This window comes from Thamnophis sirtalis, unplaced genomic scaffold (assembly GCF_051295495.1).
Source record: "Thamnophis sirtalis isolate CommonGarterSnake01/CBP01778 unplaced genomic scaffold, rThaSir2_p1.2 scaffold_3, whole genome shotgun sequence".
Classification (NCBI taxonomy): domain Eukaryota; kingdom Metazoa; phylum Chordata; class Lepidosauria; order Squamata; family Natricidae; genus Thamnophis; species Thamnophis sirtalis.
Window position 1 is genome coordinate 140899308 of NW_028261383.1, and position 27687 is coordinate 140926994.

The window sequence follows — 27687 nt, forward strand, 5'->3', positions numbered from 1 at the left end:
TAAATAAAACAATATAAATCATAAGATACAAGCAACAAAGTTATAGTCATAAAAAGTTAAGGAAATACATAATAGGACAGATGATAATAGTAATACAGCCCCACTGGGTAGTTTGATGGTGTTGTTGGAATTAGTTGTTTAGCAGAGTGATGGCATAGGGGAAGAAACTATCCTTGTGTCTAAAAAGTTATTACAATTTTGTAAAAAAGGTCAAGGAAAAAACAAAAAGAGATCAAGTTCTAGAATGGGTGTCAAACTCGTGTTGTCACATCATCACGTGACATATCGTGACTTTCCCCCCTTTGCTAAACCAGGGTTGAGGGTGGCCAAGGTGTGATACATCCAGCCCGTGGGCCGCAAGTTTAACATCCCTGTTCTAGAACATTATTTGAAGGAAGGCATGAAAAATAAATATTATTAAAAGTAAGGTGAAGGAATATAAAGTTGGTTTATTTCATCAAGATTAAAATAGATATGTTATCTCTGGTAACCCTTAATGGGCTTTTCCTGGTCAAGACTGAACAAGGACGCCTTAAGGATTTGATAATAGATAATAGATGGGACCGGGGTGGAATTCAGCAGGTTCTGACAGGTTCTGGAGAACCAGTAGTGGAAATTTTGAGTAGTTCGGAGAATGGGCAAATACCACCTCTGGCTGGCCCCAGAGTGGGATGGGAATGGAGATTTTGCAATATCCTTCCTCTGTCACGCCCACTAAGCCACGCCCATAGAACCAGTAGTAAAAAAAGTTTGGATTTTACCACTGAGCTGCTTATAGGAAGACGTCATTTGTTCAACTGTAAGAGTTTTTTAAAGAGATACCACTAGTCCCTGATAGTAATGCAGATAATGCAGTTAAAGGACATAATTAGTTATGAATATTACATATGTTACCTTCATATGGGCAGTTATGTAAATATGACAAATAAATAAATTTTACTCCTATTATTTGATAGACTCAAAAATATTTCCAGTGATTCAGAAGTAATTCCTCTAATGAGCAGAATAATGAGGAATGACTTAAGAATCAGTTCAGCTGTTCTGTAAACATCCCATCAGATATTACCACACAAAACAGGCCCCTCAAATGAAAGAGTGGAGAAACGTTAGCTGTCTTCTTTTTCAATATTTCTATTTCTGAATATTGCAATCTCGTTATCATTTTAAGTGTGGTTGTTATGGAAAGGTTATAATTATAGCAGTCACTACTGACTGATAAAAATGTCATGTGTTTTCTATTTGGTGTCTTTAATTCTTTGGCACTTGTCCTAGCTTGCGCAAATTATACCATATTTGTGCTGTTGCTTCTTATTGCCATGGCAACGTTAATCAATCATCACCCTAAAAATAGCCTTAATTCTTTTTTCTTTCTTTTTTTTTTAATAGAAGGCATCTGCAGTGAATTTAAAATTTGACTATCACTATGTGTTTTCCAGGGCTGTTTTCTTCCTCAGACAGAGGAAGACTAGACAAGTAGGGAATACTCACAAAGCAATTAATTAAGTCAAAGTTTAATCTGCTTTTTCCCCACTGTGGTATGCTGAAAGTTATTCTCTACTGGGGGGTATATTAAAATATGTGAAGATAAACAGTTCTGGACAGATAATAGGTGGGAAACAAGCACAGCCCTTTGTAATCATGGGGATAGAGTTAATATGCATTTCCCCATTGCTATTAGAAATCTGAGAGGACTGAAATTTTGAGAACTTGTCTTCAATGTCTATGGAGATTCAGTTCAGATGAGAAGCGAAATGTTTTCAAGTGGGGGGAGGAGAAAGCCCAGTTATCTTTTGAAAAGTACTTTGGGGACAACTTAGCTGCAACTTTATGCAGATGTATTCATTTTCAAATAAATATCACTAATATTTTTCCCAAAGGCAAAATGAAGGCAAATGGATATTATTTTATCAGGGTAACTCAGTAATAAGGATTACTACTAGTTAATACTTTAGAATACCAAAATGATTTACAAAAATGGGTGGATCCTAGCAGTATAAAATTCATTAGAGAAAAATGCATTGTTCTTCTAGGAATAAAAACAAATGATGCCAAGCTATGAGTCAGCAAGTTTTAGATTCATCAAGAAAAGAAGAGTTTTCAAACCAAAGAGTTGCTTTCTGTTCCGCAGTGGCAAAACCACACATTTTGGACCTCACACATTCAGACAGATTGGAAAGAGATTCAAGATTATCAGATGGATTTAAATGAGTACTAAGGGGATGTGTTTAGTTTAAAATAGGGTATGACAACAGTTTTCAAATATGCTGAAAAATTTCTACATAATCTCATGTGGAACAAACTGATTTTGTGGTGAAAACCCAAATAAAGGAGGCTGAGTAATATTGGCTTAAGGGAAATTGTTAACATTTAATAGTTTTTTTCCCTCAGGTTTCTCAAAAATCTGTTAAACCGGATGCTTAGAATGAGATTCTCTCTGTTGCCTGCTCAGTTTGTGGCAAAGTATTATGGGCTTTCTAAATCTCTTACAAATATTATTTTGATTATTATTTATTTGTAGAGCAGCACCTGGCCACTTCTAGAAATGTTAAATAGGAAATTGGAGAATGTGCTCTGTGTATTCCTTTATATGTCATGTGTGCTAACAAAAATGCCAGTTTAGTACTTGAGAAGTGTCTGCCCAAGGGAAGTGAAAGAAGAAGGAATCATGTTTTAAATTTCAATATACTTGCAACATTAATTTTCTGCATTTGTATCTGATTTCTTGTATGAATTAATATCTTGTCACTAAGCTACCATTCTGTAGGTTGCAATAATTTACTACCTTTGCTTTGCTAAAGTACAATGGATGCATAGGATGAATTCCAAAATACTTGCATTGTAATCTTAGCTAATTCTAGCAATCTTAGCATAGCACTCTTTGGAGGGAGCATTAAACACCTGCCCAAAAATAGTCTAGCTAACAGATCAGAAGGATGAAAAGAGGCTTAAGAAAAGCACCAGGGTCAGTCCCTATCACTTCACCCAGCATCTCTCCTCTGCAGCATAGCAACCCCAAAGGTTTTTGTAGGTGCCTAAGAGATGAAAGAGCTAGGCCCTGGCCTCCAAGAGCAGGCTCTTTCAACAGACAGTTTTGTGTTATTCTGTGAAATTGTTCTCTTTGTCCTGAAGCACAGACATATATGGGTGGAATACTGCAATTATTTACATTAACAGGAATATGTCCATGCAATTGAATGTACCTACTTATTCTCAGGTTTGCTGCGGGTGGCAGTGGCCGCCCCAATATGTCAAACCCCTTGCCAGCCAAAGTTGCAGAATATTTACAACACCCTCACTGGGTACAGAACAAGAAGAACCTAGATCTGTTTTCTGACATCAGTCAAACTCCTATGCAGCACAAGACTTGAACAATCTTGTGTGCAGCAGCTACATAAACAGAGGGATAGAATTAAGATCACATGAAGTGTTAATACCACTTTATAATGCCTTGGTAAGGCCACACTTGGAATACTGCATTCAGTTTTGCCACGATGTAAAAAAGATGTTGAGACTCTAGAGTGCAGAGAAGAGCAACAAATATGATTAAGGGACTGGAGGCTAAAACATATGAAGAATGATTGCTGGAACTGGATATATCTAGTCTTATGAAAGGAAGGGCTAGAGTTGACATGAAAGTGTTCCAATATCTCAGGGGTTGCCACAAAGAAGAGGAAGTCAAACTATTCTCCAAAGCACCAGAAGGCAGGACAAGAAGCTTTGGGTGGAAACTAATAAAGGGAAGCAACTTAGAATTGAGGAGAAATTTCCTGACAGTTAGAACAATTAATCAGTGGAACAACTTGCCTCCAGAAGTTGTGCATGCTCCAACACTGGAAGTTTTTAAGAAGATGTTGGATAACCATTTGTCTGAATTGATGTAGGGTTTCCTGCCTGATCAGGGGGTTGGAATAGAAGATCTCCAAGGTCCCTTCCAACTCTGTTATTCTATTCTATTTTAATCTTTAAACCCATGTCCAAAAAACACAACTAGCACATCTGAAGAGATTTCAGAACCCATGATTATAAAGAGACTTTATGTAGGCCTTGGTTTACGATCAGAATTGAGCCCAAAATTTCCATGGTTAAACAAGACAGTGGTTAAATGAATTTCGCCTCATTTTATGACCTTTTTGCCATAGTTGTTAGGTGGATCACTGCAGTTGTGAATCATGTGGTCATTAAGCAAATCTGGCTTCCCTCATTGACTTTGCTTGTCAAAAGCTGGCTGGGAGGGTTGCCAATGGTGATCAGATGACCGCAGGACAATCTAACTCTCATAATTATATATCAGTTGCCAAGTGCCTGAATTTTGATCACACAACCATGGGGATGCTTGTAGTGGTCATTAGTGTGAAAAAAGGCTGTAAGTCATTTTTTCAGTGCTGTTTTAATTTTGAGTGGTTACTAAATGAATAGTTGTTAAGTCAAGGACTACCTGTGTATAAGATCTGACAAATGTTAAGAAAAGTGCTATTTGGAACTCACGTGAATAGATTCCAGTATGGAAGGTAATGACTGGTCATTTCTGCAGCTCAAGCCAACGAGGCTATGGAATCCAGTGTCCAGTAACTAGAGAAGAAACTCTTTCCCATAGAAGATGTGTAGATTGCAGCCTCAAGCATGTTGTCACTTGTGTCCTAGGTTGTGGCCATGACCAAAATTCTGTCTGGTGGAGCAAAGACTCCTTTTTAGGCTTCTTTCTCTGTGGACTGCGGATGAGGCAATGGCAATGTCATGAAGACATATCATTTAAAGTCCATTTGTGGGGTTTCTTTATGCAGAGGGACAAGTAGATAGTAGATTGACATCTTACAACAGGGGTGGGAAACTATGGCCCCTTTATGACTTATGGACTTCAATTCCCAGAATTCATCAGCCAGTCATGCTGCGGAATTCTGGGAGTTGAAGTTCAGAATTCATCAGCCAGTCATGCTGCAGAATTCTGGGAGTTGAAGTCCACAAGTCTTGAAGTGACCAAGTTTGGAGAGCCCTGTCTTATAGGGATGATGATGATAATGATGATGATAATAATAATCATAATAATGATGATTTCATTCTATTCATTCATTCCATCCTGATTTATTTGTCATAAATCTGAAAGTTGTTATATCAGTGAAAAACATCTCCAAGTATACAATTCTATGGCAGGAAAAATAATTTGGATAATTGGGCAATTGAAATATAATGGGTGGCAAAAAGATTCAGCATCCTTCAGTTCATATGCCTATTACATCTGCTCTTCTGCTTTTCCTCTCAAAGTTTGTTTTATCTAGAAATTGGTTTGCTTTTATTGCTTACCCTTTTCAAGTGCAGCATAACTATCTACACATAAAACAAAGGCTTCAGTTCTGAGGACAGTGTAACTACTTGCCAGAAAAAAAATTAGGAAACTATCCATGAGCTGAAAAATTCATGGAGAATGTTGAGACTGTTGAACTTGTGAAGTCCCCCCCCTCCCTCTGTCCTTATAGAGATTTTGCACTTATAAATGTCAGGCTTATTCTCCCAAATATGAGGCAGATAAAAACTGATAGCCAGGATACTGCAATGCAGAAAGGACATCATGAAACTGTTAATGGGTATAATTGTTGCATTTTATGTTATATGTTTTCTTTACAGTGCTCATTTTTGCCCAAGTTCTCCATTCACATAGAGACCAAATATGAGGACAACAAAGGAAGTAATGATAATGTAAGTATTCTCTCCTTTCAATAATTGAATGTAAAGTACATTTAAAACGTAGGGCAGATAGCCCAGAAGAAATCAAGGTGTTAGGCGCAAAAAAAAACAGGTCGACATGTGAAGGTTCTAAATTATTGGTTTATTGCTAAAGCCTATGCACAGAAATATTCTCAGACTAATGGCTTGCACCTGGACTAGATAAGGGTCAACTGTGTTCAAGAGGGGGCGGGGGCTGTGGCTATCTAATGATTCTAAACTGATATCTCATTTAACTCTTCCCCTTGGTTCTGTCAGTACCTTTACACAAGGGAAGATTGTGCATGGCAGCACCATGTTAGGATACCACCACTTATATGTAATTTAAATAATAACTATCCAAGGTTTACATGAAATACCTTTTAAGCTTGAATGTCCCTGTTTCATAGATAGTTAATACTTTTTAGGAAGGTAACAATTTCTAAGGATAATTACTTTTATTTTTTTTATAGCAAAACTGTATGTCTGAACTGCCAGTATGTTAGTTCAGGAATTATATGTGGGTAACTAATACCGGTATATCCCTCCCACAATCCTTGGTAATTGTATTCATAGACTGGTTTTGTAGGTCATAGGTTGAGCTTCTTATTGTACCTATTGAATAATACTATATAAAATTCCTGTCAGGAATTTTTCTCCTATTCCCAAATGCCATCACAGAACCTAGTCAAAACTACCAAATGGTAAGGCAAAGAAGCTTACCAATTCCAGGGTTTCAGGTGCTATAAAAGAGCTGATCATGAGTGGAATTATCATTTTTAAGGTATTTGGATCGCTTCGTGGGTGTATCCTTACAGTTCAGCCAGTTTGTGTAACCAATTATTAATTTTCCCCCCTCATATTTGAAGGGCAGCAATATGGCATTTGAAGGCATGCAAGTAGAGAATCCAGGTTGGAAGAAATAAAATATACCTACATTACTTAAACTTTGCACTAAACTGGTGAGGGCTACAGGCTTAAAGTATTAACGTATTGTTGGCTAAACAGTCATAATGCCTTGGGCAAACCCAAAGGAGCTCCAGTTTTTTAGAGAGCAAGAACAAATGGTGGCAGATGACCAATTAGCACCCCTCTGATCACACTGCTGGTCATCTGATTTTGCTTCTGGGGTAATAAGGATGAAGCATAACAGATTTCAATCATCTTGAGGCTGCATATAAATGTTCTCAGCTTAAAGGGGAAACATTCCTTTAACATCAATACAGTTAAAGACAACTGTTGCAAGAAAGAGGACATGTCTATGTTTATACCTGAAACCTGCAATAACCTACTCTATAGGATAGAATAGACAGAGATAAGGTAGCTTTAGAATTCATTCATGAATTACTGTCTCCTATTCCCTGTACCACAGCAGTCCTTTAATTCTCATGTAAATAGGAGCGATTTAATGAAATCATGAGTTTGTAAACTTTGTAAAAAATTTCTCATACAGATCTCCAATAACTTTCTGTCAAGAAATAATTCATTAATTGTGCTTCCTGTTATATATTATAAAGCAAATAAGATAGCAAACATTAATCAGTGAATTAATTAAAGCTCCAGATGATTAATCAAGAGTACCTTGCTAATTTTAACATGGAGACATTTTTAAGGCTGTTTTGTGATATGCTATGGTAATAGAGGATGAAAAATAAATATTAACTTAGATTAACAGATCAGAGATCTGCCATGGACTAAAGCTTATTTATGCATGTGAGGGTAAATGTATGAATGCATTACACAAACAAGAACAAAAGATTTATGGCACATTTAAAATGAATAGATTTATTTAATTTCTTATAAAATGTGATTTATTGTCACAATTTTCGTGCTCTGAACATTAACATTCAAGGCATCAAAAGACTCTTGATTCTCTCTCTCTCTCTCTCTCTCTCTCTCTCTCTCTCTCTCTCTCTCTCTCTCTCTCTCTCTCTCCACACACACACACACACACACACAAACATATATTACTACAGTATAAGTACATGCTACCAGAAAAACTCAGAAATATGGCTTCTCATCCACCAAACTAAAGAATATTCTTAAAACTATCTCTTTAAAGATAGTTTTAAATAGTGAAAGCTATTTCTGTCTTTAAAAGGAATGTATTTGTTTCAACCTACAGTGGAACAGACTTTTGTTCTTAGTTATCAAAATGTTGACACTTTAAAATGAGGTATATAGAGATACTCTTACAGGTAATAAGTGTAACATATGGCAATGCAATATTTGGACTTATCATGGAAATTTTATAAAATGTCCATTTTAGAACAGAATATTTATCAAACAGACATAGAGAATTAGTTTTTCAATTTATATATATATATATATATTAGATTTTTACAACCCCCGGTATGCCCAAATATGGGAGGAAAATCACTACTTCCATTCTCTGTCCTTCGGCTCGTCACAAGAGACCATCCAGGCAGAAACCCAATATTTTTACTGTTGTCTTTTTGTTACATTTTGTTGTATTTGTGCTGATAAATAAATAAAGGGAGACTAGTATAGATCTATTTCAAGCTATTTAGCTCTCATCAGCTAGCCATACCCTTACTGAGATTTGAACCTGGGCTATATTACATACTAGGCAGACATCTTAGCCATAATGTATATACATACATACATACACACATACACACATACACACATACACACATACACATACACACACACATACACACATACACATACACACACACACACACACATACTATAGATAGATAGATAGATAGATAGATAGATAGATAGATAGATAGATAGATTATAGATATAGATATAGATATAGATATAGATATAGATATAGATATAGATATAGATATAGATATAGATATAGATATAGATATAGATATAGATATAGATATATAGATAGATAGATATACTAATATACAGTATATTAAACATATATAGCAATATATACCAAGGAGATTCATTGATTTTTTTAAAAAAAGGATATGCACACATCTCTTGATGTAGACAAAGAACAGTAATAGCATTTGATGACAATCAGAGAATATTTAAACCAGCTTTATAGTAGTAAATGTTTCTTGTTATGAACTGTTAAGCTGTATCTTTTCTGCTACTTCCTGCCTATGATTGCTTTTTACATGTCATCACATATTTATTTGGATGTTCAAGGAGGTATTCCCTATTCTTCAGATAGAATTAGTCTCTAAAGAAAACATTTTCCCGCTGGTTCTGTTTATAGCGCCAGGTTTCTACCATACTCGTTATCCCCATCTTCCTATAAAACTAAAGCACTTTAGCACCCCCCCACCCCTCCTCACAACTGGGCTTAGACCTTTGTAATAATATCCAAGAAACATTTTCCTGTGGCATCCTCAGCATGTTGGTAGCATTTGACTTTCCCATTTGTCTTCCTCCTCCTCCTCTTGGAAGGAAACGCTTCCTTTAGGTAGATCAGCATCTTTCTCTATTTAACTCTAAAATGAAATTAATTTGCAGCATGCTAAGTCTTTGCCTTGGAAATGCTGACGCAGTGTTGATGACAGGAGTTTCTATATTAAGTTGAATACGATGCTCTAGGCCTGGGTTAACGCTGGTCCACAGAGATAGAATTGCACACTGAAGCTTATTGACCTCTAGCCATATATTTCCAAGTTCTTATTTCATGGGCAGAGGTTACAAGAAAGAGGAAAATGTTATTACTTGTATTCCACTCACTGTCAATATATGAATGTACACAGTATATATACGCTAATACAATACAGTATCAAGACATATCACTTCCCATAGCCTTAATTCTAGTCTGATAAAATGTGCAAATAATGATTGCTTTTCTTGCCTCTACTCCAGATTAAGGGGTGAGTTACTCAATTGCAAAACTTCATCAGTGTCTAGAAGTACATGCAGCTTAGCAGGTTAAGAATAGTTCTAACATAAAACTGCAAGCAGACAACTGGTAATCCTTTGAGATTTATAACCTATTCTACATACTTTTACTTGATAACAACTGAGTTTGTTTGGACCTGCCTAATATAAATACTTAGAATTGCTAAAAGTAAAAATGCACTGTCTTATAAAGTGTACTTTTTATGAAATTATATATAATGTCTCTGCTTCAAAGAGTTTAGATCTATAATATATAGAATACAAGTTACTATGTTAGTACTTATGGAGATACTTAATTGGCCAAAAATTGTTTTGTAATTTGTGATAATATTAGCACATGATTTAGTAGAAATGCTATTCATTCCTATGTTGGAATTGCTTGTAAACTCAATTTGTCTTGGTTATTTGTTTCTTATTTATCAAATTAGGTGTAATGTTGTTCTTATTCTATTTCATTTTTAATTATTTGGAATGGAGTATTTCTATGATAATTCAGTGCTGACACATAATGACTTTAACAACTCATTAGTATAGGAAGTTTGCATTGTTCTAACTTATCTTTTCCTATATTAAAGTCTCATTTGAACCAATACTGAATCCTGGTGACTGCAAGGACATGTCCTTTTCTGTACTTTGAACAATTATAAATGGTTTTCTGTTGCTTTCTTCCAACACGATTTTCCGTCTGTCCTTCCGTCCATCCATCCATCTTTCCATCTTAATTTATGTAGCTCCTCATCTCACCATGATGATACTTGGCAACTAACAATGGTTAAATTCCAATGTAATATACACCACAAAAATAAATACATAAATGTCAGCCATTATAAAACCATAAACACAGATCAACATAGATTCTCATGAGCTCTGCCCCAAATTTCGATCCCCATGCCTGATGACACAGTCATGTCTTCAGTGCTAATAAAGTCAGGATCAATCTAATCTCTGCATGGATGGTATTATAAAAAGTGGATGCCATGACTGAAAAGCTCTCTTCCTGGGTCCCATCAGATTGCGTTCTTTAATAAATTTAATAAATGGGACCCATAGCATCTAATCTAATATTAATTCATTCTTCATAAATCTGAAGAAGTTATAAATAAATAATTTTGTGATATAGTATAATAAACAATATAGGATTTTTCATTTAGCTATATTGTGGCCAAGAAGAACTACTATTTCCTTCACTTCTAAAATGAAATAGTTTCATTTTTTACTAATTCCTCAATTCATCTGTGAGTGAATGTATAAACAATTAATAAAACAAATAGGAATTTTCTTAATTGAAAGGAACTACATAGGACTTAAAATTTATGAAAGAGCTAATTAGTTGAATCAGATTTTTGTGAGTTGACAAATATGTACTAAGAACTGATACAAACAGACATATTGGAAAATTGGATGGAGTTTTTATAACATGACTTAGAAAAAAAGTTTCATGTAAATGTCCTTGTCCAAGACAAGAGGATTTTCTGTGTTGCCATAATTTGCATGGCCACAATCAAGTTTATTAATGTGATCAAATATGACACAGTGGATAAAAATGTTAGCAGTTAGTACAGATAAATTAAAAATAATTGTAAGAAGTTATGTCAGCCAGTCTTGTAAATAAAATTTTAAAGTGATTCAACCATTTCATAACAGAGATTTCACAAGTGGCTATTAAGTGACTTTGAATTAATTAATGATCACATTTAAACTAAACCCACAATTCGTTATATTTTTAATTACATTAAGATCATTTATTGACTGAAGCAAGATTTAAGTTAATTTAAAATTAGTGTGCTAATAATAAAGGTATTTTCCAAAATTTGTATTGATCAACATGGCGTTATCCAAATATAAATGTCACGTGCTATTTTCCCATCTTTAATAAATATAAACCAGTAGACACCACATTCATCTATTTATTTTAGGGGTGTTTTTTCCATTGACTTGCCCTTGTTCACTCCATTTTTTTTCCTGACAAAAACAGTTACTTCAACTTTGTGATACATTAATGTTCAGATCCATAATCTTTGTAGCATTACACAGTCTAACATTTGTTCTTAAATCCTTTGGGTATTCAGCCAACAACATGGCATCCTCTGCATACCAAAGCACACTAACATCCGCACATGTATTATTGCATTCATGTCCATAAATGCATTAAACAACCAAAGAGGCATTCCGTATGAATGAAGGCAAATATACAGTATCTGTCCCAAGATATTGTTGCAGGATCCAATTTGGGTTGGTCACCAGGACCAGAGATTTAGTCTTCCAAGCTTTCGGACACATACTGGAGTCCGTCCTCAGGGAACTTCTCTGTAGACAATGGACTCCAGTACAAGTCTGAAAGCCCAGAAGACTTAAACCTCTGATCTCGGTGACCAAGGGATCCTGCAGAGTGCAGACATTTCACATCTTTGACATCCTCCCTGCTCAGCGTTGGACTATTTGCTAAGCACTGATTCACACTAATGTTTTATTTCCATCATATGCCATTCTTAGAGCATACAAGAAAGCAACTTGGAAGTCCGCATTTATGCAAAGCTTTCCATGACGCAGACCAATCCACTTTATCATGTTCTCTCTGGATCAAAAAAACATACAATAAACTTTTTGACATTTAAACATTTCCCCCCTCTGACACTGAAGTGCACATTCAGGTCTGCAAAACCTCTGCCTGGCATAAAGCCACAGTATTCTTTCCAGCATTGGCTCATTGTCACATCTCATACCCTTCTGTGTCAGATTTCTGCCAAATACCTTCTTTTCCTAACCTAATCCCTTAAATATTGTTGATGTGTATTTTTCTAATTCAAGGTTTTAATGTTTTCACTTAATGCAAATTGGTAAAATTGGTCTTCAGTTGATTTAATCTCATAAGGGAGAAAATAAATCTTTATGGAACCCAAACTAGGTCCATTAATATGGTGGGTTCTCATTAGCACGGAATGTTGAGTATCTTTTATGATTGGGAGGACTGATACTGTGAAATACAGCTAGTCCTCAACTTACAACCATTGAGCCCAAAATTTCTATTGCTGAGCAAGACAGTAAAATGTTTTACTCCATTTTATGTTCCTTCTTGCCACAGGTATTAAATGAATCGCGACAGTTGTTAAGTTAGTAACACAGTTGTTAAGTGAATCTGACTTCCCCATGGATTTTGCTTGTCAGAAGGACACAAAAGGTGGTCACATGACCCCAGGACACTGCAATTATCATGAATATGTGGTAGTTGCCAAGTGACTGAATTTTAATCACATGACCATGGGGATGCTTGCAACAGTCAAAAATATGAAGAACAGTCATGTCACTTTTTTCAGTGACCTCAATCTGTCACTAAATGAATGATTATAAGTCTACCTTTAACATGTCCTGTATAAGAAAAATTCTCCATAATATTTGGAACTCCAGTTTATTACAGCTCATTTATGACGTATAAAACAATAACAGTATTTTTGATTTGTACTCTCATCATCCAAGAGAGCTTCCCAGCAAGGTTATGATTTCTTTCTAAGCTCACCATCTTAAGTGCTTCATGCTGTATATTGAATTCTTTCAGGGAACACATAACATTGTGAAGAGGGCCACAGCAAGTTCCTAGCAGTCTGAATGAATTCCTATGAGCAATTAGTGATGGTTGGCTGGCAAGCCAATCTTAGACCTTTCTGTTGAATATTAGTTTTCTTTTATATAAACTAAACAGTTCAGTGAGCTGTCCCTGCTCAATTGGAAGAGCACAAACAGTTATCTGTAAATGATGTTTTTCAAATCAAGACATTGATGACAAACTCTGAGTAAAAGGCTAGAATTTCAAGAGCTTAAGCCTCAATTCATACATTACTCATCCTTTAAATGGTGGATGAAAGTCATTATGTACCTCTTATGCAGACCAGAGCTCTAAGCAGCTTGCCTTAATTTACTTCTACCATACCAAAAAAAAAAAAAAAAATCACAGGAAAATGTTCATGAAAATTGTGTCTCACTGATTGGATTTTTATGTTTTATTTATTTATATTCTGCCTTTATAATTTTTTACAAATAACTCAAGGCATAGAACATATTCAACACATCTTCCCTCTACTATTTCCCCACAACAACACTTTGAGTTAAGAGAGACAGACAGACAGACAGACAGACAGAAAAAGGAAGAGAGAGAAAGGAAGGAAGAGAGAGAGAAGAAGGAAGGAAGGAAGGAAGGAAGGAAGGAAGGAAGGAAGGAAGGAAGGAAGGAAGGAAGGAAGGAAGGCAGGCTGGCCCAAAGTCACCCAGCCAGTTTTCAGGCCTAAGACAGAACTAGAATTCACAGTCTCCTACTTTCTAGTCTGATGGTTTAACCACATAACGTGGCTTTCAAAATAAGTTAACACAAATGATGTGATTAGTAACCCACTGTGGTTTCTTATAGTAACTATATAGCAAATAATTATATATTAAATAACAGTGCCATGGTTTGCTTAACCATGATTTGTTCAGAAAATTACTATTTGGCTGGACTCATCTAACTTTCTAGTCTAAAAGTCATGATTTTAAAACCAGAATGGTCTGATTCATACAATGTATTAAACAATTAAACCAAAACCATATAACAACATTATGGCTTAGTTGTGTGAATTTAATGAGTGAATTCACTCACCAATGTGATTCATATATTGTGCTTTAACCACAAGCTATTTATTAAGTAACAGTTGGAAGGATTAATGTCATAAACTTAACACTAAAGAAATTACAAACTGCTCAGTAAACCCAGCCATTTTATCTATAAGGAGAGGAGAATCAGCTGTTATGTGCTAGTGTACAAAGGACTCAGAGAAGTTATGAATTGAAATGCGTAGTCTGTGTTATTTTTCCTTGACTGAAAGTAGAAATCTTCATTAAATGGTTGCTTAAGCACCAAATGAACAACTTTCTAGGCAAAACAAGCCCAGGTTAAATCCTTCCAAGACAGATTTGCTTGGTGGATCATAATCTTGGTAGATTATGGTGATTTTGTAACATTCTGTTCCCCTAGTTACTCTGGGAGCTTTGGTAAGCCCAACAGATGTTGGTTGTTCTGCTCCTGTGGTCCCTTTTTCAACATTAAGTGAAAGCCGTGACCTGCAAGGACTTTGTCAACCTTTAGGTAGAATACTGGTTGCAACTCTACCTGAGTCAAGATGGCCTGGTGATAATAACCATAGCCTGGATGGATTGCTGCTATCCGTGAAGTGGTTTTCAGGGACAACTCAAAAGCTATACCCAAAAGCTATACTTGGTATAAAATGTCGTAGCTTAAACTCCTGATAGCTTCATCAAATGAGATAACACCCATTCTGAAGTTCATTCCATCAATTGCCAGTAGCTTCCAGTTGAAAATGCTGATTATCCCCTTTAAAGGGCATATCCTCTTTACAGTTCAGCCTTGGGGATCATTTGATAAGACTTTGCCAAAATCAAATCTGCCCAACCAGTCCAGATAGAGGGGGCCACCTGTATGACTCCCCACGCCTGAGTTTTATGAGATGCGGTTTATTGATGACAGGCCTTCTCAATAGTGGCTCCCATTTCATGGGACACCTTCTGCTGGGGCAAAGTAGAGGTTTTTGGGCCTTTGGATGGGGTTCCCCAGTGATTAAAGTTTTCAGACACTGGGCCCCCTCTAAATTTAGGGCAGAGTGGAGGAAGCAGGAAGAAGGATTTGCTCCACTGGCTCAAGCTCTGCAAGAATCTCCCCTATTCCTCAGTCACTGCACACTAAAACTCTGGGGCTGGGAATAAAATAGGAGTATCTCAAAACCTCAGAAATAAGCAGATGGATATTTCAGGATTGAGGATGGTTAGCTCCTTTTTTTTTCCTGGAGAAAAGCGATTCAAATAGTTCTTGGAAATCCCACCTTAATGAATTATCTACTGAATGAATGCTAGAGTCCTGGTGTATTCGGTTTCCAAGATTCTATATATTAGCTATATATATTTTTTACTCTTAACCGTAAGTTTACCTAATGAGACCTATGAAATCCAGTGAATAAATCTAACGTGAACCTTATTTTCTGATCTGTACTCTGTGATATGGCCTAATAGCATGCCTTCCCCAACTAAGAAGAAGAAACATTGCAAATTGGCAGAAGTACTGTTGCTGCCTGAAATTATGACTAATGCAGGAGCAGCAGTGGAAGAGAGGGCATAACAGCAGGGGTGTTAGCTATCTCTCTCCCCCCTCGTGCCTTCTGCAACCTTACTCCACTACAACTCCCATTAGGATCCTGAACAACTAGGTGTAAGGTTTGAGGCAGGTGAGACAGGAATTGGCAGTTTCCAGTCCGGGACCTGGGTAAATTCAATACCTGTACAGATTTACAGCCACAACGCATCAAGTATACTTTAATTCCGAAGATATGAGGGGGAAGAAGAAATGATTCTGAACCATCAGGGATAGCGGAGGACAAGGAGAAAAGCAACCGAGGGTTGGAACTAGCAATATCCAGCCAGACGCATGTGGCTTTTTATTCCTGGCTGCAATGTGAAAATGCTGCTCTAACCAAACTGTGCCCAGCAATCTTATGCAAGAATATGTCTGATTTACCATGGAGTCCAGATTTGCCATCACATATGTTGAGGCTGTGAGTTAAGGGGGAGCCTGAGCCCCCCCTCTGTCTGTTGGCTTTGACTGTTTTTGTACCACATAAGGCCTTAACGCACATGCGGAATGCAGAGGCTGCCTTAGAAATGAAGCTGCTATTCCAGTAGGACATTTTGCTTTGCAATGTGCCAACACCTCTGCTTTTTGACGTTAAAGAATCTAATTTGGTTTTTTGGTTGTTGGCTTTTTTTGGTGTTTTTTTTTTAAGAATCAGGCAAAGCAGAGAGTTTGACAAGTGCCTAGGGAAATGGCTGCAAGAACTGAAACAGTTCATATGCAACCCCAGGGCACTCAGATTTAGATTAATGGCAAATACAGATAAGGCATGTTGTAGCTCAAACTATGCAACCTCTTGGCTTTGTTTTTTTTTCTTTTCTGGCCAGCCACACATATAGCATATACTGAAAACTGTGGCGAGAGAAGTCCTAGCAATTAATTTCACATCATTGTTATGTGTAAAGTGGTAACAACAAGGAGACAATTGTTGCAGGACACTAGACAGAACACAGATCAGATATTATTTTTAAAACTCATCTACTGGCCATTTGTAAGGGAAGAGTCTGAATTGCGTTCTTTGTGCGTTCTTTGTGTTTCAAAATTGGCAGAAGAGAAAGATGATGATAGATTGTTTCCTAATTACTTTGGGATTGGAAATGCTGGTGGTGTGGAAATGCTCTTAAACAAAGGCCTTTTTAAAAAGTCTAAAGTCCATTAGAAACAATAGTTATATTTAATCAAATATGTATTAATAATGTTTCTTTTGTTAAGTTTAATTTTAATTAGTAAGTGTGGAATATGCTAGAGAGATGATATAATGTAGTCATTAAGATGCTGGAGTAGTCATGAGGAAACCTGGATTCTAGTCTTCTTTTAGGCACAGAAGCCAGCTGAGTGACCTTGAGCCGGTCAGTTGTCATTTGTCGTTGTCGTTCAGTCACTAAGTCATGTCCAACTCTTCACAATCACATGGACTTTGCATGCAGACCCCCCCTCCCCCTGTCCTCCACTGTTTCCCGCAGTTTATCCAAATTCATTTTCATTGTGTCAATGACACTATCCATCTCATCCCCTTCCATCCCTTTCTCCTTTTGCCTTCAATCTTTCCCAATATCTGGTTTTTTTTTTCAAATAAGACCTTGTTTCTCATTATGTGGCCACAGTATTTGAGCTTCAGTATCTGCCCTTCCAAAGAATCACTTGTCACAGTTCTAATCAATAGCTGACTCTAACCTGCTAATGCCTTCCCTCCTCCTCTTACGCCTTGATCGATTAGTAGTAAAAGCCAAATGAGCACAGAGCAAAAGTAAGCAGGATCTGAAATCTTGAATGCTAAAGGTAAGAAGACAATCATAGATACTATACATTTCTAATCTTGTTACATCTTATTAGTATAATACATTATAGATAATGAGAAAAGAGAACAAAGTTCTTGAAGCCACAGAAATAGCCTTTTAAAGCTTTGATCCGCTGTTTCTTTATTGTCCCTTGGGAGGACCAGAAGGTTACATTCAGTGGTAGGATTCAAATCATTTAACAACCGGTTTTCTGCCCTAATGATTTCTTCCAACAACCAGTTCACCAAACTGCTCAGAAACTTCCAAAGTGGTACGAACTGGCTGAATCCCACAACTGGTTACATTACCGTATTACAGTGGTTCCCAAACTTGGCAACTTTAAGACTTGTGGACTTCAACTCCCAGCTCTGCTGGCTGGAGAATTCTGGGAGTTGAAGTCCACAAGTCTTAAAGTTGCCAAGTTTGGGAACCACTGCCGTATTACATGTGATAATACGGTATTTGGGGAGTATATTGGCAGTATATGCAAATATAAAAATTACTCTTGAGAAAACTGAGGCAACCTGTGTATTAATCTAGGCTGGTGGGGGGGAACCTCTCAGTTTGGATTATTATATTTCATTTGGAGTCTGTTGATGGACGTTAGCAGTTAAGATTAAAAATATTCATTAGCTCAGAGAATCTTTTCTCTCATAAATGCAATTTTTAATATATTGTAAAAGGTGGATCCTAATCATAATGAACTGATTTAGGAACACGGAGAATGCAACCTGAAGATTTTATGTGTGTGACTTGAATTAAAATAACAGCCTTTCCAGGATTTATTTTTAATGGCAGCACTTTATTTTATATTCTACTAATATAACAGAGTTCTTGTCAAATCGTATAGTTCCTCTGTCAGTAAAGTTCAGGGATCACAGCTAAATTTCATTTGGATTAATAAAAAATGGGTTGTAATCAACTAGGGGTGACAGGATAGTAGTGTTCCAATATCTGAGGGGCTGCCCCAAAGAAGAGGGAGCCAAGCTATTCTCCAAAGCACCAGAAGGCAGGACAGGAAGCAATGGATGGAAACTAATCAAGGAGAGAAGCAATTTAGAACTAAGGAGAAATTTTCTGATAATTAGACCAATTAATCAGTGGAACAACCTGCCTCTAGAATTTGTGAATGCTCCAACACTGGAAGGGATTGGACAAACATTTGTCTGAAAAGGTGTAGGGTTTCCTGCTTGAGCAGGGGGTTGGACTAGAAGACCTCCAAGGTCCCTTCCACCTCTGGTATTCTATTATTCTGTTAGTCTTATATTTCTGTCTGTACGGTATTTGATCTGTTGGTCCAAATTCTATCTTGACTGTGTAATAAAAAAAAAACATGATTCAGATTTCTTTTGACCACTTCTGCTAAAGAACAAGGCAATTTAAGTCAATTCCCCAATGCTTCCTAAAAAATCTGCTCTGGAAAAGATGAGGAATGTTCCAGAACATACGAGAATGGAGAAGAGAGAATGTGCAAAAATTGCTTTCTTCCTTTTCTTCTAATGTGAGCCTCCACTGGATTTCATTACCATCGATACTGGGCAAATAGCTTTGTAAATACAATAATAATAAAAAAAGAAATGGCTAACATTTTTATAAAGGCTATAATTTATAATTCACTTTTGGTTCTTGAGAATTCTTGATTTGGTTTAGTCATAGGTGTTTTATATTGCTATATTACATTACTTTTGAAAAGCAAGCCTCTCTAATTTCTCTTTCATATCATAATATTTATGGGTCTGTTCTACAATCCTGACATTGTTAAGAACACAGAATGTTCTTGCCATTTGCTTTCTGTTCTTTGCCAGCACAAAAAAGTCGGTTGGAAAGCCTTCTGCTTTCCCCCCATGAACTTTAATCTTTTTTAAAACAACACTTTTAAATATCCCCAGCTCAACTGCATAATTAATGAAATTATCCCCTCTAAAGACTTAAATATTTCAGAGAATATTTGGCTAGAAACAATAATTATCCACATTTTTAGTATATAAATAGCTCCATTTCTTACTTCTGATGTAGCTATTTATTTACTTTAATAAATTTCACAATATCAAAGCAAAAAGTACCTCCTAAAATCATTTAAAATACAATAAAGTATTAGATAAACTAATCAAAGCAAAAATGCACAGGCTACGTTGTCACAGAAGAGAGTGTTTCAAGATAAGAGATTAAATCTCAACCTGAATAGAAGAGTAAATTATACATGAATAAAAACTTCAGACATCCCAGGAGTGAAATCTATTAGATTTAGGATCCATTTAAAATTGATCGGGAAGATGAAAGCAATATCTTACGGAGAGCAGAGTTCTTTGCCAAACAGCTGTTAGGCTGATGATCTGTAACTCAAATCTCTCATCAGACATTCATATTCAACCAATGACCTTAGTCAAGCTACTGCTTCCCTCAAGACAAGGTACTGTTTTACAAAGTGGTGATGAGATTGGTCATCCATACTTACCCAATGCATGCACAGTGCTTTGAATGTTTGCAAATGGGTACGTTGAAAAGCCAATATCGACTTAACTTTTTTTTTTTGTTAAAACAGCAGGAGGAAGGAATAGAAAAAAGAATAAATAAATCATTTGATTCAACTAAAGGAGTTTAGTTTAATTCAGTTTCATTGTTATTTGTGTGCTACCTCAGCTGACAATTCTGGGTGATTGTATCATCTAATGAAGCCATAAAGGGTGCAATAAAGTTACAAAATAGTAAATAGGTTCCAGTCCAAAGTTTTTATAGAAGAACTGCCTCAATAGGCTTCCCTAAGAGTTCTAACCAGGCATGGCCTATTCTAGAGCAAGGAGGTTATAATTGAAAAGGCCTTCATCTAGGCTCCTGTTCCCTTAATATTCAGGAAGTGGTAAGCATCCCATATCAGGCAGCACATGTTTGACCCACCGATTCTCTCTGGATCAAATGGTCCTGGAGGTACTTAGGACCTGAACAATCAATATTTGTATGGGTAATAACCACTACCTAGAATAGAATCTCACAATATTTGGGATTATTCTGTTCATTTGCTGACACCAATCTCACCATTTGTACCTTCCAAATCAACTTAAAGGGCAGCCCCATGGAAAGAAATTGCAAGAAGATTCCCTTGAGAAAAGTGTTTAGAGGCCTTTGTTCTATCTACGTATAACAGTTATTTAGCAGGAAGAGAGGGTAAAAAGGCAATTCTGAGTGCCAGGAATATTTGATTTGCTTTCCATGGATAATGGGGTATCTTGATATCAAAGCCTGTTGCTCAGAAGGACTGGCTGATTAGGGCTAATGATTAGCCTTCTGCTGGAATGAGTAACACATCAGAGATTGGGAAAGATGAGGCAGCTTTATAAGAAATAAAAGAAGCACATTCTGTGAATTTTCAGTGGCTTCTGCTCCTCACAAATAGAATAGAATAGAATTCTTTATTGGCCAAGTGTGATTGGACACATAAGGAATTTGTCTTTGATTCATATGCTCTCAGTGAACATAAAAAGACAAGATACATTCGTCAAGAATCATAAGGTACAGCACTTAATGATAGTCATAGAGTACAAATAAGGAATCAGGAAACAATCAATATCAAAATATAATCCTATCCAATTGGAACATTCTTTTTAGCCCAGAAGTTGTGGATTGTACAATATGTATTCAAAATTGTGTTAACATTTTATAAGCATATGGTATATCAAGGTCATAGAAATGGAGAATAACAATAGGTTTGCTCAGAAAGGGAGTGTGATGGCTCAGTGCTTAGCTTGTCAGCTGGAAAGCTGACAGGCCAGGTTTGAAACTTGAGCGCTGCATAATAGGGTGAGTTCCTGTTACTTGCCCCAGCTTCTGCCCATCTAGCATTTCGAAAACATGCAAATGTGAATAGATAAATAGGTACCACTTGGCCAAACAACTGAGTTGAGAACTGTGCCCTACAGACAGGCACAGCTGGACAGGGAAATATTTACCTTTATTCTGAAAGGTCTAGGGCTGCTTGCCTCTTGAGGTTTTTTCCCATCTTACCTCTTAAATCACGTTTTCATTCTGTCACTTATGAGAATAACATGGAAAACTGGTCAGAGGCAGGAAGTAAATTTGGGTTTCTGCATTGAAGAATTGCCTGCAACCTGCATAGTTTGTGTACAGCTAAGCTATAATTAGGAACCAAGACCAAGAACATATCCTGCCACTTTTGAAACTAGTAGTTTTGTTCCTCGAAACACGTTGTGCCAGTACACAATGTTCACAGAGTTTAGCTTCAGAATATGTGGGTCTATTAAAAAATTTAAGTGTTTTTGTTTTAAATCTTGCAGATATTTGATAATGAAGCCAAAGATCCTGACCGAGAAGTCTGCTTCATTGATATTGCCTGTGATGAAATTCCTGAGCGCTATTACAAGGAATCGGAAGTAAGTAAAGGACACAATGATTTTGACTTATATTGCGCAAGTAACTCATGGAAACACCAAAGCTAGCTTGCGGCGAATGTTCCCATTCTTGAGTAGCTTGGCTATTATTGTTTTTAAAATCATGCTACGAGCTGGAACCAAGAAATATTCCTACATATCATATGCAGAAGTGTGATAATTTGGATTGTGCATTTGTGCTGTATTTAAAGCACATGAGAAAGACTCTGTTAGAGCAGACCAAAGGCCTCTCTAACTTCCTGAGTCATCAAAGGCCAACTAGCCAGGGATGGATCCTACTGGTTTAACAACCGATTCACTGAGTGCACTCCTTATATTAGCAAGAAGGCAGAGCATTGTGGAAGTGGACTGCTTCTTCCCTTAGAGAGACTCACAATCACATTTTTAAAAAAGATGTACCATATTTTTCGGAGTATAAGACGCACCTTCCCTCAAAAAAGGGGCTGAAAATCTGTGTCCGTCTTATACACTGAATACAGCATTTTTTGCCTCCTGAAACCCCACTCCCTTCACTAAAATGGCCATGCAGAGCCTCTAGGAAGCTTTTAGAGAGCTCCTGCAGGCTGGGGAGGGCAGAAATGAGCAAAAAATGGCCTATGTTTTGCTCAGTTTTAACTCCCCAACCCCCAGGAACACTTTTTGTGAAAAATGGGCCGTTTTGGGGAGGTTTGCAGAGTGCAAAAACTTTTTTTTATTTGCCTCTTCAAAACCTTGGTGCGTCTTATACTCTGAAAAATACAGTAACTATTGGAATTTGACTCAAGATCAGAAATCCTATGGCTAGAACTTATTTTTTTTTTAAATCCTATGATGTCCACATATGAGTCTTCTGAAATTTTTCATTCTATTCTATAATTATACAGATAGATGCCAAGTATATTGTGGGACAGCATGCTGTGTTCCTGCAATAGAAGATGAATCCCCTTCCAAACTGTAGGGCCCATTTACTTGCTGGCTGGCTCATGTGCAACTTATCTTTAAAATGTCTTAAAGCCCTGATTATAAGAACCAGGGATAAGCAGGTTAGCTCTCTTAAAAGAAAGAATGCATTACAGGTAATTCTCATTCAACAGTGGTAACTCAGACCAGAATTCCCATTAGTAAGTGATGCAGTCATCATGTACAATGTTATATAACTACTTATATGATAGCCATGGCAATCCAGGCAGTCCCCAAGGCATAATAAGTTGTTAAGTGAGGACCTCCTTGCAACTTCCTGTCAGCCTCCAACAGGCAAAATCAGTGGAGAAGCTGCAGAAAGTTCCAAGTCCTGCAAGGAGGCCTGTAGCAGGCAGCTAAGTGCCTGCTGTAGCATATGCATGGTGGTGCCGGAAGTGGCTGTTGTCAGTTGCATGAAGGGGCATTGGTGGCTATTGCAGCACCATGCCATTGTGGCCAGGCATGTATGAACTATAAAGTGTGGGCAGGAGATGCTAGGGATGTGCACCATGGAGCTATTCTGTAGTTGGGGTACTCGAGAGAAAGAGCAGTGAAAATGGGGGCAACTTAAAGGAGCAACTTGTGATCTTCTTTGTCAGTTTCCCCATTGACTTTGCTTGTAGGAAGCCAGCAGGGAAGCTCAAAAACGGCAATCATAAGACTGCAGAAAACTGCAACCATCATAAGTGTGAGCCACTTGCCAAGAATCCCAATTGTGATTATGTGAGTGTGGGGTGTCTGGGACAGCTGGAACTTTGAGGACTATTGTTCAGTGCCTTTATAGCTTTGAATGGCCGCTCCTGGCTTAACCAAGGATTACCTGCACAGCAGTAAGAACACAGTCAGTCCCCTTAAAACAGCTTTATGACTCTCTCCTGGTAGAAAAAAAGAAACCTCTGAGTCCTGTATTGCATCTTGAACACAGAGGAAGGAGAGAAGACATTCTGGAGATGGGTCAACAAATTTTTGCTGAACTCATAGTTGCCGAAAATAGCCAAAAATTGTCAAATGTGACCTTTCCTTCCTCTTAAATGCCACTCTAAACATTGGAATCTGAATGGCCTCACATAGTTGGCAAACCAAAGAAACAAAGAAATCACTTGGATTTCAGAAAGGCCTCTTGAATGCAAATCTACTAGATACTAATCTTGAAAACATTCCCAGCCAGATTTATTGTGAGTTCGCTAATGGAATCTTTTTGAAGCACTTTCTTTCCAGAGCTTTCATAACTGGCTTGTGTTGCCTCTTCTCATATGTACTAAACCTCCTCCTCCTTGGTTTCCTTCACACAGTCTCGCACACCTAAACTCCCAATATAATATTTGGATTAAAACAGTAAACATGACATAGATATTGCTGCTAGCAATCAGTCACAAAGAGCATTCCTTCCTGCTTTCCAAAACTTGAGAGCATACAGAAGTTCAGCTTTTCTAACAATAGTGCTGAGCTACTGTACGGATGGCAGTAGCCCTACGAGAAAGCCACTAACAAATGCATCTTTGTTCTTTGTTTGCAAAAACCAGCACCTCTTCACTTTACATTGTTTTTTTTTCACATTTTGCTTTAAGGAACCAAAAAGTTAAGAGCTGTTAAGTTTGTGCAAACAAAGATTATGTTCCTGCTTTCCTTGTGTTTCTGCTGTTTTATATTGCTCCTCCCATGAGGAGACTGTGTAACACATATTAATTACATTCCTGTTCACTAAAAATGCTATTTAATTTTTTTATGGTTGGTGCATATACACGCCTATGTTTTCCTTTAACCACAAGGAACCACATGAAAATTCATTTGAAAAGATAAACGTTTTCAGGAAGCTGAATGTTGCATCCAGTATTACATTCAGCCATAGTTATTCATTTGCATAGTATCACCGTATTAATATAACACAGGTAAAAATAGAATCCTAGGAAAAGAGGCACTAATTTTTATGGGCAACTCAAGGAGACAAGACTTCCTTAGAGCTGCTAAGGGACCTGATTTTACCATGAAAATGAAACAAGACTGGAATGGCCTCTTCTGATTATTTATAATATTTTTTCTAACATTCAGTTGTGTCTTATTCTTGGGAAACTGCCTGGTCAAGTTGCTGCAGCTTTTTTGACAATGATTTTCAAAAGTGGTTTTCCACTGCCTCCTTCCTAGGGCTGAGAGAAAGTGACTGGCCCAAGGTCACCCACCTGGTTTTGTGCCCAGGGCAGGACTAGAACTCAGTCTCCCAGTTTCTAACCTGATGCCTTAACCACTACACCAAACTGGCTCTCTAAATATGCGTGTACTTTCGACTCAATGTTGAGTCCTTGGTCCTTGCTTGGATTGGTCCCTGCAGTTTTCTTGTCAGGGCTTTTCAGAAGTGGGCTTATTTATTTATCTATTTATATCCTGCCTTCATTATTATTATAAATAAACTGAAAGTGGCAAACATACCTAACACTCCATGGAGATTTTGTCATCCAAGTCATGATTCTCCCAAAGGTACTTTTCAACAGGTGCTTTTTCAGAACTGAAGAACCTTCTTGGATGAGAAGTGAAACATCTTCAAAGAAAAGTAAGAAAGGTCCAGTTGCCTCTTGAAAAAGCACCTTTGGGATACCTAACACTCCTTCCTCCTTCTATTTTTCCTACAATAGCAAGCCTGGGAGGTGAATTGGGCTGAGAGCGAGAGAGAGAGTGATTGGCCCAAAGTCACCCACTGGCTTTCATGGGTAAGGAAGGAAAAACTCAATAGTTCCCTGTTTCTAGCCTGGTGCCTTCACCGCTACACGAAAGGGGCTCTCTCTCAATCACCACAAATATAAGTGTATTTACTTCCTTGCACATTTACAGTAAAGGAGTTTCAGAATCAGCAGCCAATCAGAGCTAATTATTCTTGTCAGTTTTGCACAAATCTCTTCCCCTTTTGCAAAAAATAATAATAAAGGTTTTTTAAAAAGATGCATATTAGGCCTGATTCCCTGGTATGCTATTGATCAAAGTTACAGAGTATTTAATAGGGTTCATACCAGTGGTGAAATTCAATTTTTTTTACTACCGGTTCTATGGGCATAGCTTGGTGGGCGTGGCAAGGGAAGATTATTGCAAAATCCCCATTCCCTCCCCACTCCAGGAGAAGGATATTGGAAAATCTCCATTCCCACCTCACTCTGGGGCCAGCCAAGGTGGTGCAGTGGTTAAATGCAGCACTGCAGGCTACTGCTAGATCAGCAGGTCAGCGGTTCAAATCTCACCGGCTCAGGGTTGACTCAGCCTTCCATCCTTCCGAGGTGGGTAAAATGAGGACCCAGATTGTTGGGGGCAATATGCTGACTCTCTGTAAACCGCTTAGAGAGGCCTGAAAGGCCTATGAAGCGGTATATAAGTCTACTGCTATTGCTATCACAGCCAGAGGTAGTATTTGCCGGTTCTCCAAACTACTCAAAATTTCCGCTACCGGCTCTCCAGAACCTGTCAGAACCTGCTGGATTTCACCCCTGATTCATACGTCATTCCAATCCAGAGAGATTCTAAGTGGCTTACATTTCCTTCCTTCCTTACATTAAGAATATCAAATAAAACAATACAGGTCATCCTCAATTTATAACCATTCATTTAGTGACTGTTTGAAGTGATTTATGACAGTTTTTCCACACTTAGGATTATTGTACCATCCTTGTGGTCACATGTATTTATTACAACTACCGCATCCCATGGTCATGTGATCAGCTTTTGGCAGCCTTCTGTCAAGCAAAGTCAATGGGGAAGCCAGATTCACTTAGCTGTATTCCTAACTTAATTGCAGTGATTCACTTAACAACTGTGGCAAGAAAGATCATAAAATGAGGCAAAACTCAATAAATATCTTACTTAGCAGCAGAAATCTAACAATAGCAAAACAACAACAACACCCCCCAAACAACCACAACCTCCAAACCCAATAACAAAAAGGATATCGTAAAAAGGTTGCAACAGTAGTTTGATGAAGTCAACTCAGATCTCAAATCTCCCAATTTGGAATCTTGATTTATGCACCCTTCATAGACTAAACTATAAACAAGAAATGTGTACAGTAGGAAATATCAGAGGTGTGTGTCTCCTCCAGGGTAGATTCTAGCTCAGAGGTCGGCAACCTGTGACTTTAGAGCCGCATGTGGCTCTTTCATCCCTCTGCTGTGGCTCCCTGTCACCGGTCAGCAACAATTGATAGCGCTTTCAATTAGGACTGGTAGTGGAAAAAGGTCACCGTGCTAGGAGGAGACTCTGGTGGGGGAACTGGACTTTTGGCCAGCCCCAGAATTGAACGGGAGGCTTCCAGTTAGGACCTTTGTGGCTCTTTGAGTGTTTCAGGTTGCCGCCCCCTGGGCTAGCTGAATACACTTAGCAGATCCATACAGATAAATCCTAGTCCACTAATAAAGGGAAGCAATCCTACAGTAAAATTCTACTTTGTAAATGTAATACAGGTAGTCCTTGACTTACGACGACCATTGAGCCCAAACATTTTGTTGCTAAGGGAGACAGTTACATACATTTTGCCCCATTGCATAACCTTTCTTGCCACATTCGTTAACTGGACCATTGCAGTTGTTAAGTTAACAAACACGGTTGTTAAGTGAATCTGGCTTCCCCATTGAGTTTGCCTGTTAGAAGATTGCAAAATTTGATCAGGTGATCCTGGGACATTGCAACCGTCATAAATATGAATCAGTTGCCAAGTATCTGAATTTTGATCACATGATCCTTGGGACACTGTAATGGTCATAAGTGTGAAAAAGGATCATAAGACACTTTTTTCAATGTCTCTGTAACTTTGAACAGTCATTAAATGAACTATTGTAAGTTGAGGACTACCTGTGTTTCATTAATATTTTTGTCTAGA

At 37.5% G+C, this 27687-nt stretch overlaps 1 protein-coding gene across 1 annotated transcript in view; it reads left to right on the forward strand.

The window, feature by feature from the left end:
- The window catches only part of PITPNC1 (phosphatidylinositol transfer protein cytoplasmic 1), a 185768-nt gene that overhangs the window by 132521 nt on the left and 25560 nt on the right, over window positions 1-27687 (forward strand). Inside the window, exons 5-6 of the mRNA XM_087710232.1 lie at window positions 5620-5691; window positions 21783-21878. Of these exons, the coding sequence (XP_087566358.1) occupies window positions 5620-5691; window positions 21783-21878 (168 nt within the window). The remainder of the gene's footprint in view (window positions 1-5619; window positions 5692-21782; window positions 21879-27687) is intronic.